Here is a 17,689-nt window from a genome sequence, read left to right as displayed (position 1 = left end):
CCGCTCCGCCCTGAGCCCGCCCCAGGCCCGCCCCGGGACCGCCCTGAGCCCGCCTGACGGGGCGGGGCCCGGTTTGAACGCGGGGCGGCGGCGGGACCGGCAGGTAACGGGCGGCGGGGGCGGCGTGAGCGGTGTGGGGCCGGGGGTATTGGTGTTTGTTGGTGTTTGTTGGTGTTTGTTGGTGTTTGTTGATATCTGTTAGTGCTTGGTGGTGTTTGTTGATGTTGATTGGTGCTTGTTTGTGTTCGTTTGTTGGTGTCGGTGTTGTGTCCCGATCTCCACCCTGCAGCAGTGGAATGGTCCTGGGCAGGATAASGCCCTGAGCAGCCCAGCCTGACTTTGGTGGTAGCCCCGTTCTATGCTCAGGGCTCAGCTGGATGACCCCTAAAGATTCATTTGGCTAAGTTAGTCCCTGATTCCACCAAATAGTTCCTGAATACATGCCGCGGTCAGGGAGAAACATTTGGTTAACGTTTAGTTAATATTTTCAGCGTGCTCATGTTCTTTTTTWMYKGRAAWMWTTWWTTWWTTWAAAMMWWWYYYYKTTTGATTAAAAAGAAAAAYCTAGACCTGATAATGAGTGAAATGCTTCATTTTTRGTCAAGAAAAACATTCTRTTCAATCACACAAGARTTTTGATTGTTCTTTTCTCATCTGCTGGAAAAATAAAATACCCTTGGTTTTGACTGATCCAAAACACATTTTCAGTACCCTGCATCAGAGGCGAATTGAAGAAAGGGTAGGTGTGTGGTTTACCTACGATATTAACTCATGCAATATTTACTCCTTTACTCCTCAAACTGGATTAGGGCTGGCTGTGGTCTCCAGAGGTTTTTCCTTCCTCTTCCCCTTACAGTGTGGGTGTGGGGCCATGTGGGCCCTCGGAGCTGACCCCACCGTGTGGTTACACTCCTGAGACATCGAGAGATGCTGTGCTGCWATAATAACAGGAAATTCTTTGAGGGTACTAAAAAAATTTGAAAATGTTGAAGGGGATACTGCTAATGGTGCATCATAAGGTACTTCACAGTAACAAAGGGTGTTCACTGGTTTGTGAATGTGAGATGGGAGAAGCAAGTGAGAGCAGTTCTGTCACCCATAAGTCAAGTGTTTCCTAGTGTATACACAGGCTGCAGAGAGCTCTCACCCTACAGACATGACACGGTTAGAATGTACTGAGCAATAATGGGAGTGTTTTAACTTCTTTATGTGAGYAGGAGATGGTCTAACCTGGTATAACTTTGTTTTTGTTTTTTTTTTTAGTTATTGTTAGTTAAAAGAAATTGGTCCGCAAAATGTAAATCCCAACTGCAATCTACTCTGGCTAAAGGTTCTCTGTGCTTGGCACCRTTTTAGTCCATTCCTGGTGAGTATTTTCCAACTGCACATGAATAGAATCACAGAATAATTTGGGTTGGAAAGGACCTCAAATMCCACCTCCTTCCAACACCCCTGAAAAGAGACATCTTCCACCAGACAGGGTTGCTCAGAACCRCACCCAGCCTGGCCTTGAACACTCCAGGGGGAGGACTAATGATAAACTTTGTGTGGTGTTCCCTGTGGTGCTGCCTCACAGTCCATGCCAAGTCTGCCCTCTTTCACCAAAATTTGGTTTGGTTAGGCTTGTGGCTGTACTGTAAGTGAATATGAGACTAAACCTCTGGAGGAGCTCCTGCTAATGTAAAATACTGCACATGTCCCTCAGCTATCTGCACTTTGCTAATTAATTGAGTCCTGGTACTCATTTAATGTGAAACGTTTGTTTCAGACATTGATTTACATATCTGAATGTCTCTGGAAGATGGTGTTTGATAAGTGTCCTTCTCTGTGATGACACATCTTGCTGTATGAATGTTCATATGGGAACCAGAGTTTTTCAGAAGTAACTCAGTTTCCAATGRAACTGCAGTTTTAATGCCAAGTGTGCAACTGCCTGCACTGCCTTTTCATCAAAAGATCARCATTTAACTGGTGTCCTGCTAAAACATGCCTCTTTCTCTGAGAGAATGTGCTGAAAGAGGTAGTATTTTTCTGGGTAACAAAATCATGATAYTGTAGCAGAAGTGCAGAGCAAAGCAGATAGAGCAGGAGCAAAACCGTGCTCACCTCTTTGCAGCAGCTGCCCTGCCTCTCTCATCTCTAAAAGCACAAAGTACTGTTAGTAAACGACAAAGCAAATCTCTTGCTTCTTAATAGCCTTCATAGGAAAACAAGCAAGAGTGCTCTCTTCTCTTCCTCCCCACAAGAGAAATCTCATAACTGTTTTCTACTCTTATTCACYTCTTCCACCCACTAACTAACTCGCCTGAGTTTAATGAGAATTTCACACAAAGAATGGGGAGAGCAAAACACAGGAAACAGTGGTTTGCAAGTGGGATTGTGCACTGAGATTTTCTTGCAGATGTATCATCATTTCCACATCATCATGTCTCCATAATGCTATTCTTCTGGTTAATGCAGAGCCCTKGTGCCCGTGGGAGGGAATGTAGAAGGAAACTGTTAATAATGGTTGCTGGCAATAGAATTCCCTCATTTCATGGGAAAGTGTGGAGTTTTAGCTCAGAATCCTACTGTGCAATATGGCTTATTCTTTTGCTGTGTGTCCATCTTGCTTGGCTCCTCAGGATCCCTTGCCTCCCTGCATATCAACGCTGAGTCTGCCATGAGTGTCTCACCCCTGCCATTTGTGGTTGGAGCAAACACTGTGGAAGACCAGAGGGCTCGGTGGGAGAGAAAGCGCAGCCGGACAGCCAAGGAGCTGCTGGAAACCGAACACAACTACCTTGAGCAGCTGGATTTGGTGCTCACAGTGAGTATTTCTGTCCCTGCTGATACGTGGTTATCTTCAAACAGCACATACTTATTCGTGTTGTCATGGGGAAGGGCCAAGAGTTGGGCTTTGTTACATGCCTAATGCCTGGACACATGCTGTAGATGAAAGATTTTTTTTTTGTTTTCTTTTACTTCCTCTGTAATATTCAATAGCTCATAGGTTTGGCCTTTTGGCTTTGTTCTGTACACAGACATAAATCTTTTAAGTTTTGATTGAGTAGGGGGCTCACCTTAAGATGCCTGAAGTATATGAACTGTAGGGTCACAGAAAACACAAAAATTACAGACAAGATAGGAAAAAACAGATCTGAGGGTACTGAAATATACTCTTTATCAGTGCTGTACTACTGTTTCACRTGTTTAAAGCTGTGGTAAGAGTTACAAATAAGGCTTACTTCTAATGATGGATGTCTCAGGTAGACATTCACAATATTTGATATTCTTCCAAGCCAAAGAGTATGCAAGCTGCAGCTTCTGGCTTCTGCTGTGCAGCTTTCTGGTACCTGAAGAATGGTTACAAAAATGAGGAAGAGTGACTTTTTTACACAGTCATATACTGGTAGGACAAGGGGGAACAGTTTTAAATTGGTTTAGATTTGATGTTAGGAACAATTTGTTAACTGAGAGGGTTGTTATGCACTGGCACAGCCTGCCCAGAGAAGCTGTAGATGCCTCATTCCTGAAAGTGATAGGCCAGGTTAGATGGTGCTTGAAAGGAACWAGATGGTCTTTAAGATACTTTCCAACCCAAACCATACCATGRTTCTGTAATGATTTGTGAATTCTATCTGTTTGAAAATCTGTTTTTTTTCCTACTTAGTACTTCGTGACAATTTTAAAAGCCAAAGGAACCCTGAAACCTGCTGTGTTGGAAACTATATTTGGACCYCTGGAATCCTTATATTCAGCCAGCCAGTAAGTGTACACACAGATGCAATTCCTGTAATTATATTGGGAGGACTCTGTGTTGATGAGATTGTAAGATTTGGGGAAGAAGTCTAACACCTTGTAAAACAGGCATTCACTCTCAGCACTCTCAGCCTTGGTGGCACTTGGAGGAGTTGCCAGGGAACTCCTGATCTGTATCACATATCTGGGTATGGGGTTACTACACAGTGGTTTAAARCTCAATAAGTCCATCCCACAATGTGTTTTTTGGCTTTATCTCTGACCTCTAAGCACATATTTGGCACAGTAACTGGATGTGAGGTGGAGAATGGCAAAGAAATGTCAGCATAGGAATGAACMAGAGGGGGATGTGAAAATGCCATCACTAATGTATCCCTCACAAACTATCTTTGCTCCTTGTGCACAGTGTTCTGTCACTTCACCTGGAGAAAGGAAATTTGGGACCAGGACTGGAAAATTTCTGTCAGAGTCTGGATCTTTATGGCCACTACGCTGAGAATTTGGAGCAGGCAAATAAAACTTTGAAGGTAAATATCTACTTTGGTSTTCATACAGTTTCTCTTTTTACATTCTGTGAAACTGCCACGTTTCCATTTTTCTAATATTTCTGGGGTGATCAGTGTTCTTACTTTTTCTGGGCTGGTGAAATTCAGGTTTTCTTCCATAATAAAATAGTGACAACTTCTCTACTTATTTCTGATGCTTTTTTTTTAGGTATTCATGTATGTATGTGCATATGCTGAGCACAGCTTTCTCAGAGTTCTGTATTTACTCCTACTCCTTCCTGGCTGGCAAGCCTAGAGTGTTTCCAGGCTTTCACTAGGATACAGTGATCTCTTTCTAGGAAWTGCCAGGTCTCCTAGTCTTTCCCAYTACCACCAACCTCAGACTAACAGTGGGATTTCCTTTTCCTTCACRATTTCTTTTCTATGGTTGAAGTTTTTTTTTTTTCTCACTTAACGTTGCCAAATACAACCTCTTCTTCAAGGAATACCAGTAGGATACATACTTATTCCAATATYCTGACAATAATACCTGGAATTTAAACTACCCAACTTCCAGTTTTTGTCCATGATTGTTCCCAGACGCTGAATGTGCTGGGATGTTTCCTTTCTGTTGTCTATACATGTATATATTCATGCTTTTCCCAGAGAAAAAGCCAATTTGGGTACTTGTCTTAAAGTGATGGGAGTGCAGAGCTGAATYGCTTTGTCTTGAAAGGCATGGCACAAAGCCACAGGTGCACTTCTTGTTTTCCTGACTGGGTCAATCTTCTTTTTTTCTGCATTGCTGTTTGCTGTGTATGTGTGAAGGGGGCATATCACTTCCATTACCCACTGGAATGGACGGTCAGGAGAAAGGGAATGGCTTGCCCATGGCCAAAAGAGAGGTTGATGCTTTGGGTTAGGATTGGACTCCTAAACTCTAAGGGGGATAGTTCCAAGCATTGGAGCAGACTGGAGCATATAGTTCTTTTTGTAGTTTCAAAGCTGTATCCCTCTTCTCCTGCACACAGGAGCAAYTGAGGAAAAATAAATCATTCAGGCGGTTTAAGAAACTTCAGGAGACTCGACCTCAATTTCAAGGGAGGGAGCTCGAGGATCTTCTTCCTTTGCCCCTGCAGAGGCTGCACCAGTAAGTAAGCAAATATGAGTCTTTAAGGGGTTACCAGGGGAAGGGAAAAAGGAACGTAGCACTGTCTTGGTTGCTGTGAGAAGTGAAGTTGCCTGATGTGTCTCAAAATCAGAGAACATAGACAACAATGAAACAGGCCTGAAGATGTKCCTGTGAAGTGGAATCAGTGTACATGGAGAATCAGTGTACATGGATGGAAGATGATGCAGGAAGGTAGTTGTGTTCGGCCCTGGCTCCAGTGCCCTTCCTCTAGCTCTTGGGTACAATTGGAGGCTTTCTGCCATCTCAGCAAGCTACTGAAGTTTGCCTGTGAATGAAAGCAAACTGACTGAAATGCTGCAGAAGTGGTGCTCTCTGCCAGAGATGCTCTTACTCCCATCTTTGTTGGTCAGCAGGTTGCTGACCTGGAGCATTGCTACCCTTGTAGATGGTTGCTTTTGGWGCAAAATGAGATTAATAAACACAGGAGAGCTTCTCTTCCCTCTCTGGTTAAYGGGGCCATATGCTTTCCTCAGATTGGATCCCCATCACATTTGTCTGAGCCTAGACAAATCCATCCTGCATCACTGCATCCCCCTCTTGAGGCACCAAGCCTTCCAGATTTCAAGAAATGCTTAGAAAACACACTTGGACATATGGTGTGATTTTCAGAGTTGTCCTGTGCAGAGGCRTGAATTGGATTTGATGATCTTSCTGGACCCCTTCCAGCTCRGGRCATTCTATGATCATCTCCCTTTTGAAGAGGCAAACTGGCTGCATGAGAGCAGTGCTGCACTCACAGGCAGCCCTCCCTTGGGGAGGGTGTGTGGGTAATAAAGGTGGTTTTCTGAAATCCCAGCTGCTGCTGCTGCTATAGATCGAGTGGCTGTTTTTCAGCTATGGTTTTATCTATACTAAAGCAAACTTGAAAGACTGAGCACCTCWTGTCTTTGAAAATAACTTGGAAACATCATACCACAGTCTTTCATGTAGCTTTATGTAACATTTTTAATCAGCTTGGCAGAAGTAAACATTAAGCTGATAAGTGCTTTTTTCCTATAATTTTTTGGGTATTTCCTTTAAATTTGCCAAACAGCAGTATATTTGTTGCTGTCCAACTGTTTGGGAAAATGTGAGTTTTTAAACAGAAGGTCTAATTTTTTCATTAATCRGCTCTATCATATTCAAGTTTCTTCAAAACTCTGTTACCATATGSACTAGGTCATATGAGTTCTGCCAGTTTTTTAATCTGTTAAACTCCTGTTTAACTTTATTAGGAAAAAGMATTTGCAGAGATCTTATCCTTTCCAGTAAAGACTAGAAAGGAAAAAAGAAGAAGGCAGATCCTAGTTCTTATGGAAATGCCTTTATTTCCATGTGTGAGCAGAAGACATGGTATGAATGCCACCATTCAGATTCTATTAAAAATAGATCATTCAAAAAGAAATTTGTCTCTTTTTGGAGGCATTCTTATGAGAATTCTAAGAGAGCCTCTCAGAATTTAAGTGWTTTTAGAGGTTGTTTTAATTGGATCCCCAGGAAAAGCCAAAGGTTTGCGGATAYATGAAATACTTGGGTTAATTTAGTTGAGACATTTGACAATAAAATGAATGTGATTGAAATGTGACCAAGTGCCACCACTTCAGAACTCCCACCTTTCCTCCTTTCCCTAAAATARTAGACTGAACATGATGCCATAGGCTTACTCTGTCTCCTGGTGGAGGGGTGTTTGTCATGTTGTCACATGAGGAGGTGCTGCTGCTGCTCCTGATACCTTGTGAATTAAACCTGCTCTCTCCAWCTTAGGTACAAGCATTTCTTCAGAGATCTGCTGGAGAACACCAGCCCAGACACTGCTGACTACCAGAAACTTGCAAGTATGATTCCACCTGCAAATGCTGGCACTTTGATCAATGATACACTCCTTGCTGATAAAGTTTTGAGTCCCACCTCCTGCCTCCTCCCTCTCTCTCTGGGGTTCTAGTGGATTACCACTTTCCTTCTCCATCTTGATCAAGATGTACCTGAGAATACACTAGGAATAAAAATGTAGACTAACTGCCTGCAAAAATGGCCTGATAGTTAAGGTGGAGAAATGGCAGTTGGTTTTTTTTTGTTTTGKTTTTTTTTCTAGRCTGATGGTTGTGAGACACTGGAACAAGTAGCTCTAGGAATTTGTTGATGTGCTGTTCCTAGAAGTGTTCAAGCAATGAGCAATGTGATGCATTTGAAGGTGTCCCTGGTTGTAGCAGGTGGTTTAGAGCAAGATGATCTTTAAGATCTGTTCCAATTCAAACAATTCTCTGAGTCTCTTGGTCACATGCCTCARTTTTCTAGGATAATCCATGTCCTTCAAGCTATTTCCGGTCACTAGAGGTATCCCCAGGGTTTGGTATTGGAGTCACTCCTWTACTGATGATTTGGACAAGGAGATTAAGAGCACTCTCAGTCAGTTTGCAGATAACCCCAAGCTGGGAGGGAATGTTGATCTGCTGGAGGGCAGAGGGATCTGGACAGGCTGGATCCATGGGCTGGGGTCAGTTGTGTGAGGCCCAACCAGGCCAAGTGCTGGGTCCTGCCCTGTGGTCACAACAACCCCTGCAGCTCCAGGCTGGGGCAGAGATGGCTGGAAAACTGCCCAGTGGGAAAGGGCCTGGGAATGCTGGTCAGCAGCAGCTGAACATGAGCCATGGTGTGCCCAGGTAGGCAAGAAGGCCAATGGAATCCTGGCCTGTATCATCAGTAGTTTGGCCAACAGGACCAGGGAAGTGATTTCTCCTCTGTACTCAGTGCTGGTGAAGCCACACCTCAAATCCTGTGTCCACTTTTGAGCCCTTCACTTCAGGATTGACTTTGGCTTACTGCAGCAAGTCTGGAGAAGGGCAGTGGAGCTGGGGAAAGGTCTGGAGCACAAGTCCTGTGAGATGTGGCTGAGGGAGCYGGGCGAGTTCATCCTGGAGGAAAGGGGGTCCTGATCATTCTCTACAAACATCTGAAAGGAGGCTGTGGCCAGCTGGGTGTCAGCGTCCTCTCCCAGGTAACAAGCAAGAGAATGAGAGGAAACAGTCTCAAGCAGTGCCAAGGGAATTTCAGGATGGACATTSGGAGGCATTTCATGGAAAGAGTTRTTAAACATTGGAATGGACTGCCCAGGAAAGTGGTAGRGTCACCATCCCTGAAAATGTTCAATAATGACACTCAGTGCCATGGTTGATTTGATGAGGTGATGTTCAAAGGTCGATCTTGGTGATTGCAGCAGTCTTTTCCARCCTAAATRATTCTGTGATTTTTACAAGCAGTTAACACCACTTTTAGGGAATTTTTCTTTTACATCCTGTTCTAGGAAATTATTCCTCTCTAATGTTTCATTGGCAAACATTTTCTAGAACTGGAGGACTGTTTGCTGGGGAGAGGCCTCTGGAGGTGCTCTGGTCTGTCTGATCTCTTGCTGAAATTCCTGCTAATTCTTTAAAAACTTTGCTTCTAAATTTTATATTATCTTTTCCTAGCAAGATGTATGAGGTGAAATACATACCTCAGAATATGTTGCTATAATTTCAGAGGCTGTGAAATCTGTTTGTGAGGTATCYCAGTGGGTCCAAGACATCCTTGATAAGAGAGAGAACTCATTGCAGCTACTTCGGGTTCAGAAACTGCTCAAAGGACAAAAGACTCAGGTTTTGACTCCAGGTAGGTCTTACTGACATCTCTGTTTGTCTTCTGCCATGCTGAGATAAGTGGAGATATATTCCATCATCTGTGACTCAACTCATAATTACCAGTTGTCCCCTTCTGCCCAGATTCCACCGATAGGCGGTAAAGGAGTATGACTACTAATTCAAGCACTTTTCTTTTAAGATGAGAATTTGTGAGTAAGGATAAGCAACAGCTTAATTGCTTGACAGATAGGAGAGACTGATGACATGTAGTTAGAAAGTCAGGAACCTCCAAGAAGGTCAGGGGTATAAGTCCTGGGTGGGAATGAAAGACACCAAATTCTTATGGCAGAGTGATATTGCCCCTACTCCATTGCAAGAACCATAGATTTCTGAGTGGCAAAAGAACTGTGTTGTTTACATTGAGCTACAAAATTAATAGAACGAACTCCTCACACCCTTCATAAAAGAAGAATTTTCTTTTATCTGCATGGTTGAACTCTGCCARAAATCAGTGTATTGGTGTGGATAGCTGAGATGCACAAAGCCACAGTCACTGGCATGTAAGACCTTCTAAATGGATAACAGGTCTCTTATGTGACTGTGTGCTCTCCACGCCCAGATCACACTTCAAGCTATGTATGAAATATTGTAAGAAATTTATCTAAACTGGGCAATTTTGAAGTTATCACTCGGGGCTTCATTGGTAGCCTCACTAAACTCTGCTGTCCAGGTACTTGTGAATGTGGTTGTAATTCATACATGTGGATCTTTGGCTGAAAAACCCTTCCCTWGTGGGATGGGGAAAGACTCAGAAGGGTAAAACTGAGAAAGTTTGTGGGATGAGATAAAGACAGCTTAACAAAGTAAAAGCTGCTCGTGTAAGCAAAGCCACAAAAGGAATTCATCCACTACTTCCCATGGGCARGCAGGTGTTCAGCTATTCCCAGGAAAGCAGRGCTCTACCACAAATTGGGTTACCTGGCAAGACAAGTGCCAACACTTCAAAACTCCCACCTTTMCTCCTTTCTCTATAATAATAGACTGAACATGATGCCATATGATACAGAATGTCCCTTTGGGGAGTTTGGATCAGCTCTCCCAGCTGTGACTCTTCCCAAATTCATGTGCACWCCCAGCCTCCTCACTTGTGGGATGAGGAGCAGAAAAGACCTGGGTACTGAGCAGTGCTTACACAGCAATAAAAGAAAGATCCTTGTGCTGTCAATGGTGCTTTCAGTGCAAATCCAAACCAGCYACCTACCAGCTACTACAGAATAAAAAAATAACTCTATCCCAGCCTAACCAGCACAGGTAGAACAAAGGCTACTTGTTAGAGGTTATTCTCAAAGATGCTYAGTTAATGGGCAGATTAATTTACAATTCTCTTTCCTGTTCTTAAAATCCTTTTGGTGATGCCAGGGGAGAGGGRGCTAACACAGGTATGATCTGCTTATACTGAGCAGAAGCACATGTGGGGGTGCCTGGGCACACCTGGGGTAGTATGTAAGCAAAAAGTAAGTCCATTATCATGACATTACGAACTATCAGAACTATTAGAAKTGATAAAATAACCCCATGAAAAACAAAAGAAAACCCACAAAAACAAACACCCCAAAACAGTATAACTACACCACAAATGGCTATTGTTTGAAAGTGTTTGGTCTGCTGATTGTTTTGGTCTCTGAAAATTCTGAGGTGTGTAGGACAAGCGTTGAGGGTCAGTAAAAGGCATTTCCCTTATCTAGGACACACAATTCTCCCAGTCCTGTTTTCCATTGGCTGAGGTTACATAGTTACCACTGGATGTGAGAGGCAGAAGCATAAGAGGCAGCTGGGGCTTGCTAGTTTTGGGCCAGCTTTCCAGAAACAAGATAGCTTTTGCAGAACAGTTAAGATTATGTCCTGTTGCCAGGAGGGAACAGGAGAGAAAAAACGCTGCAGATTCAAACCAAAGCGGCGTGTTGGAGATGGGTGTCTCACATCTGCCAGTGTCTCGGAGATGTACTGCTCCCAGTGAGGAGACCCTGCTTTTCTTGCCACCTTCCATATTTAGGACAGATAGTGTATCAGCCAGAACTGCCTCCTTAACTGACACATTGAGTTCTGTCATCCAGAGCTTCCCGAGGGGTATTTTCTTGCCCTTCTTTCACAACGATTTCCTAGAACTCATACACCTGGGAATCCTGGATGTGGATCCATATTCCAAAACTTCCAGCACAGTCTGGGTCAGATTGCATGTGTGTGAGTCTGACCACAGCATAGCCTGAGAGAAACAGCTCCCAGTCCAGCCCCATGATGTTGACACTTTCCTTCCATTTGTTTTTTTAAACCTCCACCTCATCCTTCTCTTCTTCAGTTTCTTATTCAGATGAGTGGTTCCTGTGGACTAAACTAAGCAGGAATACACTCTCCTCTCTTTTTGTAACTCTAGCATCCAAATAAGACACAATCCATAATTAAAACAAAACTGTGGGGTTTTTTTTCTAGAAGGTACTTAATAACTGATGCATGAGTTAAGGCATGAAAGAGGGGCTGAAATTTCCTGACAGATGTTTCCTAGACAAGGCCAGGTGGCAAAACCTTGTTATGGTTTTGCATTTTTATAAATAATCTTATTGGCCGATGTCTTCATAATTCCCATGAGTTGATGGTTATCTTGCACAATAATCCTAGTAAGAAGCCCTGCTTAAATAATTTCATTTATTTCATTTTTTTWAATTGCTGCTTACAGCAAGGTTTATCTAATTGTTTTGATTATTTTCCTACTGCTTCCTCTTCCTTTCATTTTATCACAATTCATTTCATGGGCAGATGATGCTGTACTCTGTGCTGCAAGAGGTGTTGATAAGGTTGCTCATTCAGAGCTTCCTTGTTTGTATCTCCTTTGATGTCTTCTTTTATAAGTAAAAAGTAAAAGATTACAGAATACAGTAATCTGTATTCTGTAATCTCTTAGTTACTGGAGGGTTTTACATGCTCAGATGACCTGTGAAATACRGTTTTGTTTTTGGGGTGAGTTTTTTGAGTTTATTGATTTAATTAGCACAGCCAACAAACAAAACAAGGGAAAAATAATAAATTTTCAAAGCTTAAGGCAACTTCTGTTTCACCACTAATGACAAAAAATTGGGCAACACAATTTAACTCAGCTCATAGTGTTTTTCTGAAGGCTTATGTTAATTTAAAGGTATGCCTACCTCAAATTTTTTTTTTCTCTGATCACTTTAAACAGACTTGTGTATGATTATAAAACCTTAATTAACACAGCAGTTTATAACAACTTCAGSTGCTCCTCATATACTGAGCGTTTTGGGCTTGTTACTGCTTTTGCACGGGTGTTATCTGTGCTGGTGGGCTGGACCCAGCTGACATCCAGTGCCTTCTAGTGGCTGGAAATGATGTAGAACACGGTAACCTACAAAGGGTGGCTCACATGGTATTCCTGTTTGTCTCATTACATCYTTTATTTTAATTCCTGCCCACCCTCCCCCAGATCTCACAGCTGTCTCTGTTTCCCCTGCATGCCCAGGGCGCTGGTATATCCGGGAAGGCTGGCTTTCGGTGGTGCCTTCAAAGGGAGAAGAACTGAAGCGCAGGATGTTCTTCCTGTTCTCTGATATCCTCATTGCAGCGAAGCCCTGCCACCCACTGCACCTGCTGAACTCGAACAAACTGTCCTGCCGGGCTGTCTWCCCGCTCCACCAGTGCTCAGTGGACAAAGTGTTCGGCCACACGCGGAGCCAGGGCGGGCTCCTCAGTGTAAGTCTTCCCACCTGCGCCTGGCAGAAGCGCTAGTGGACTCAGAGTTGGAAGCAGATCTCCAGCTGTCTCAGCAGCAGCAGCAGGACCGAGATGACAAGACCGGTGACAAAATGCAGTGAATGGGTCTGAGTTAGGGCAACMCTTCCTGAGTGATGTAGATGCTTTTCCTTTCATGGTATAGGCCCTCCTGCACACTCTGGGGTTACAGGCTGCTGGTTGCTTCATTTAGGTCAGGTAAGGAGGCTTAACTAGGACTCTGACATGCCCTCACCAGAGTCACAAGTTTGAGGGGACAGCCCCTCAGTCACATGACAATGAATATGTAGCATTACTTGACTGAGGACTGAAATGTAGAAAAACAGAATGAAAAAGATGCGGGTGTTACCAGAACAGCTTGTCCATCCAACTCCCTGAGGGCTGCAGAGTCTTCGACAGGGACCTGAGTCTTCTGTAGGGGTTTCAAGGTCAGTTCTTCCAAGGCTGCACCACCTGGGGCTGTGTCAGCTCTTTTCTTGTGAGCTATGACAAAGAGCTATTTGAGTGAGCTGTGCCCTCAGATGATGGTAGTGGAAGGACCCCTAGGGACAGCTTGGAATATGGTAGAAAACTGGATGAGAGCTGTTGAGAACTGTAATTGCTCACCTCCAAACAGCTTATTAAATCAAAGTGAACTGTCATCTGTGGCTGGAAAGAAAGACTGGCACATTCTCTACTGTTCAGCCTCTGGCTTCTCCCAGCACTAAGGGTAAATTTTTCTATCTTAGGGAAGGAAAAGTGTGAAAATCAGCATGCAGGGATTGAGCTGAATTCARTGGTGATAATAATCCTCCTTTTACCAGAGTACTGCACTGGCAAGGAGTGCCACAGATTCTGTTTGCCTTTCAGCTTTCCTTTCCACACAAGACMCTGCTGCTGATGTCCTGCAACCAACAAGACATCAATGACTGGTATCGGAGTCTCACAGCTGCAGTCAGGTAGGCATCGATTTTCCAGAGGTGGAAGGGGCTGAGGGAGGGGGACCAAAGTGGCAGTATGGACCTGKGCATGGTTATAACGGAGGTGGAGAAGGCCTGATGCTAGCAGCCAGGATACAAGGGAACAATAAGGACAGATTTCCCATATTAACTGTGAATTTCCCCTTTGTCTCTACAGGCAGCTGAAAGCCTGACCCAGCTGAGTACGAGACAGACTGGAGGGACAACCACCCTCGTGGGAGTAATTTCCACTATCTTGGAAAATGTTCACGGACATACAGTAGCACTGCAATGAAAGGGACTACACACTATGAGAGGATGAATGCTTTGTCAGCTGCCCTAATGTTCATGCAGATAYTGCAAAAAATGCATTTGTATATAAAAAAAATCTGCATCAAGGATTTCCCCCAATTTAGCTTACAAGGCTCTAGCTTTTCTGCACTTTAGTAAACTCAGATTATTAACTTAAGGTCAAGCAGATGAGAGTGACTTGTTTTCCATCATTAAATGTTTTGTTTAAGGTATTTTTGTATTTTGTTAAAGCCTCAGCATGGACTTTTAATAATGGGTGAGTTTTGCAGCAATGTGGTTCAGAAAATATTTATTTGAATATGGTCAACTGCAACAAGGGCAATTTCAAGGTTATTAGAAACATARTGATGAAGGTCTGTCTGAACACTGACCTTTTAGCAGTTCAACTGTTTTTCTTCTTCCTTAAGCAGTACCACCCAATCTTAATTTCTCTCTGGGGTTTATTAAAACAGAACTTGTACTGTGTGAAGTAATGTCTTGAAGAACTTTTTTTTTTATTTTCATATAATTAACTTGCTACACAGGATCACTCATTTAAATGTCTTAAGTTTGTGAAACCCAAGAAGAAATGCAACAGGGTTTTGGAAGCCACATTGGTCYACTGTGTTTTGCCAAGGAAGGTTGGACCAGGTATTCTTGATGTCCCTCCCAACCTGGCATTCTGTCCTGTGATTTTGTTTGGGTTGGTTTTGAATCTTCTCACTTATAAGTTACAGCTACAACATTCAAGTAGCAGTCATACCTGAAATCAAAGACAAAGCTATCAATTTAAGATTCTTATTGTTCAGTAGTTATATCGCTCAGAAAGTTATACTCTCTCCTTTTGTTCTAATAGAGTGAGATTTCTTGCAATCCTGTCCCTGAGGCTGGGGTGTCTGTCAAGCTCTTGCTAGAGATTACTATGACTCCTGCCTATATTAGTACCTTAAGACAAGCTCCTTTGGTAGTGTCTTCGTAAGACTTATCTCAGTGTTACCATCCTATCTGCATACAATGCTTTTGAAACAGCAGAAGCATTTTATTTTTTCACTAAATTTCGCAACCTGAAATGCTGAACACTGGGTCCTGGAACATATTGTAGCGCTGACACAATGAGGTCGTGATGCCCCAGTGCAGGGATGTGGGACAAGAAACTGTAACAAACACACATTTACGGAATTAGTTACTAATTTACAAGCACGGGAATTACAGCCAGGGTCGGTTTATGTCGGACATCAGGAAGAATTTCTTCACAGAAAGGGTGAAGACATAAATGGGCTGCCTGGGAGRTGGTGGAGTCACCATCCTAGGGATGTTAAAAGAAAGACGGGGTGTGACACTCAGAGCCATAGTCTATTTGACATGGTGGTGGTCTTGGACATAATCTGAGAGCTCTTTTCCGACCTAAATGATTCTGTCATTCTCCAAATACAACTCAAACACAAGCAAACTCACTTTCTGAACAAAATTTATTTACACATTGGGTATCAACCATCAGGGCTCCCAGCTTGATTTCCTGCTCCCGCTGAGTCTCTATTCAAGCCACCGGCAGAAGCCTGTAAACTCAGCCCTCGCCACAGCAACTTCCAACACCCTCCAGCCCTCCTGACACACCTTCCTTTTCCGTGCCGCTCGGCGGGGCTGGTGCGTGGGCAGCTCACCGGAGCCCGCTCGGGGCACAGGGCGCCCTAGACAGGAGTGCCCCGGGGGGCGGCCGCCCGCTGCGCGTCCTGCCGGTATCCCTTGAGCAGCTGGTTCAGCAGCGTCTTGTCCGAGTCGCGGCGCGGGCGGATGAGAGGCGGGAGCGGGTTCCCCTTCAGCTCGATCACCGCCATCTTAGCGCGGTCCAGCCCGTCCCGGTTGGGGATCTGCAGCATGCGCGTGTAGCTGCCCGGGTGCGGCTGGAAGCGCGGCGCCAGCACTTTGAACAGCTTGTGGATGAGGTCCTTCTCCTGGGGGGGGGGGCACGCTCAGCCCCGGCACCGCGGCGGGCCGGGACCCGTGTGGGCTTGGGGGGTACTTACGGTCAGCCAGAAATCCGCCATGCGCATGGCGCGCTCGTCCTTGTCCCCCCGCTTGGCGTAGTCGATGAGCTGCGGGGAGGAAGGAGGCAGCGGGTCAGGCAGGAGGCGGGGGTCAGGCAGGAGGCGGTGGGTCAGGGAGGAGGCGTTGGGTCAGGCAGGAAGCGGTGGGTCAGGGTGCCTGGGCTCCCCGCCGCCTCCCGCTCCCCCCGGCCCGGCCCGGCGCGGTGCCGCCGCTCACCCGCTCGGCGTAGCCGCGCATCTCGTCGGCCCGGGCCCACGGCGTCTCGATGCGCTCATGCCGCACCAGCGCCGTCACCAGGTTCCGCAGCAGGTCCAGGCGCGACCGCGGGCTGAGCCCGAAGCGCCGGTACACGCGGCCATGCGAGATGGCGGCCGCCAGCGACAGCCGCATCCCGCCGATCGCCYGCCCGCTCGGCCGGGCCGCCACCACCGCCTCCCGGCAGCGCCCGAGCGCCGCGCAGCTCGCTGGGAACTGTAGTCAGAGCCACACACTCCCGGAGTGCCGGAGCGGGTCCGGTTGGAAAGGGATCACAGCGGAACATCTACAGCCTCCCTGATGAAAAAGGGGCGTCCTAGAGCACACCGCACAGGAGTGCCTYCATGCGGCTCTCTTCTCCSRTGAGYGAGACTCCACAGCCTCTCTGGGAAATCTGTTCCAGCGCTCAGTCRCCCGAACAGTRAAGTTGTTCCTCGTGTKCSSGTGGAACCTCCTGTGCATCAGCYTCTGCMCGTTGCTTCGTGTCTCATTGCTCGRCACCACCGAGCACAGCCTKGTCCATCCCCTGACAMCTYCYTGCAGATWCTGACTGATGAGAGGTCSCCYCTCAGTCGGGTGTTCTTGAGGCTGAACACGCCCGGACGCCCGGCTCGATCAGCCTTTTCTTATAAAGGGTGCTCCAGTCCCTTAAGCACTTTCGTCACCCTATTCTGAACTYGCTCCAGGAGCCYCATGTCTCTCTTGCGCTGAGGAGCCCAGAACTRGACACAGCGCTCCGTGCWGAGTRGAGGGACACAGATGGGTAGATTACCACTCTCCACCGGCCGTCCCTGCTCTCCCTCAGGCAGTCCTGCCCGCAGCCGCGTACCGGGGCTCTGACTGGGGCAGGAACACACCCGGAGGAGCGGGAAGGTGCTGCGGGAGCAAAGGAGCCACGCCGCGTCGGTCCAGTGTCCCGGCGGTCCTCTGTTAGTTCTTTTAAAACTATAGGATGTGAGCTGATTAAACAGGCATATTTAGAAACGTCTACCTTTAATACACTGCTGCGTTAGTGGTTAAAATTAAAAGGACTGCATCGTTATGTCATATGACTACCATCTGACTTTCCCCAAATGCAGACATCAAGAGATTCTGCTCTTCATGAATTCTTGACATTTCTGTTCTGCTACTATCATACAGTCACGGAACAATAATATTTGCAGGATTCCCAGTACAACTGGGAACTCTTTTGTCTGCCTATTAATTGTTGGATCTGCTAAGCATAGATTTTTGTTTTTAATATTTTGCTTCCACTATCTACTTTCTGAAATCTAAGACAGTTGTTACTATGACTATTCCAAATTTCTTTTTTCTCTCCCTCCTCCCCTTTTATGTTTCACTATGACT

The 17,689-nt window shown here is 45.4% G+C and overlaps 2 protein-coding genes across 2 annotated transcripts; one reads left to right on the top strand and one right to left on the bottom strand.

The window, feature by feature from the left end:
- Window positions 1–57: 57 nt before the first annotated feature.
- Window positions 58–14,546, top strand: ARHGEF39 (Rho guanine nucleotide exchange factor 39). The gene is made up of 11 exons (XM_057369554.1): window positions 58–103; window positions 1,264–1,366; window positions 2,625–2,809; window positions 3,653–3,747; window positions 4,148–4,268; window positions 5,258–5,376; window positions 7,162–7,232; window positions 8,917–9,045; window positions 12,544–12,773; window positions 13,662–13,750; window positions 13,929–14,546. The coding sequence occupies exons 3-11, from the start codon at window positions 2,663–2,665 to the stop codon at window positions 13,942–13,944; spliced, it is 1,017 nt and encodes a 338-aa protein (XP_057225537.1). The 5' UTR covers window positions 58–103; window positions 1,264–1,366; window positions 2,625–2,662; the 3' UTR covers window positions 13,945–14,546.
- A 946-nt stretch (window positions 14,547–15,492) lies between these two features.
- On the bottom strand, window positions 15,493–16,494 carry MRPL17 (mitochondrial ribosomal protein L17). Its single transcript, XM_057369556.1, has 3 exons — window positions 16,304–16,494; window positions 16,066–16,134; window positions 15,493–15,993 (listed from the first exon to the last, which is right to left on the bottom strand). Exons 1-3 carry the CDS (start codon window positions 16,475–16,477, stop codon window positions 15,730–15,732), a joined length of 507 nt encoding a protein of 168 aa, XP_057225539.1. The 5' UTR covers window positions 16,478–16,494; the 3' UTR covers window positions 15,493–15,729.
- Between the last annotated feature and the right edge of the window lie 1,195 nt (window positions 16,495–17,689).

Source organism: Malurus melanocephalus, unplaced genomic scaffold, assembly GCF_030028575.1.
Source record: "Malurus melanocephalus ecotype Western Australia unplaced genomic scaffold, MMel_1.1 scaffold_113, whole genome shotgun sequence".
Lineage (NCBI taxonomy): Eukaryota > Metazoa > Chordata > Aves > Passeriformes > Maluridae > Malurus > Malurus melanocephalus.
Note: the sequence above shows the minus strand (reverse complement) of the source record. Positions and strands in the feature narration are given on the sequence as shown.

Coding starts and splice junctions, on each gene's coding strand:
- MRPL17 (XM_057369556.1), bottom strand. CDS start 16,477: ATGCGGCTGTCGCTGGCGGCCGCCATCTCGCATGGCCGCGTGTACCGG. Junction 16,135..16,303: donor TGCGCGGCTACGCCGAGCGG/GTGAGCGGCGGC, acceptor TCCTCCCCGCAG/CTCATCGACTACGCCAAGCG. Junction 15,994..16,065: donor TGGCGGATTTCTGGCTGACC/GTAAGTACCCCC, acceptor CCCCCCCCCCAG/GAGAAGGACCTCATCCACAA.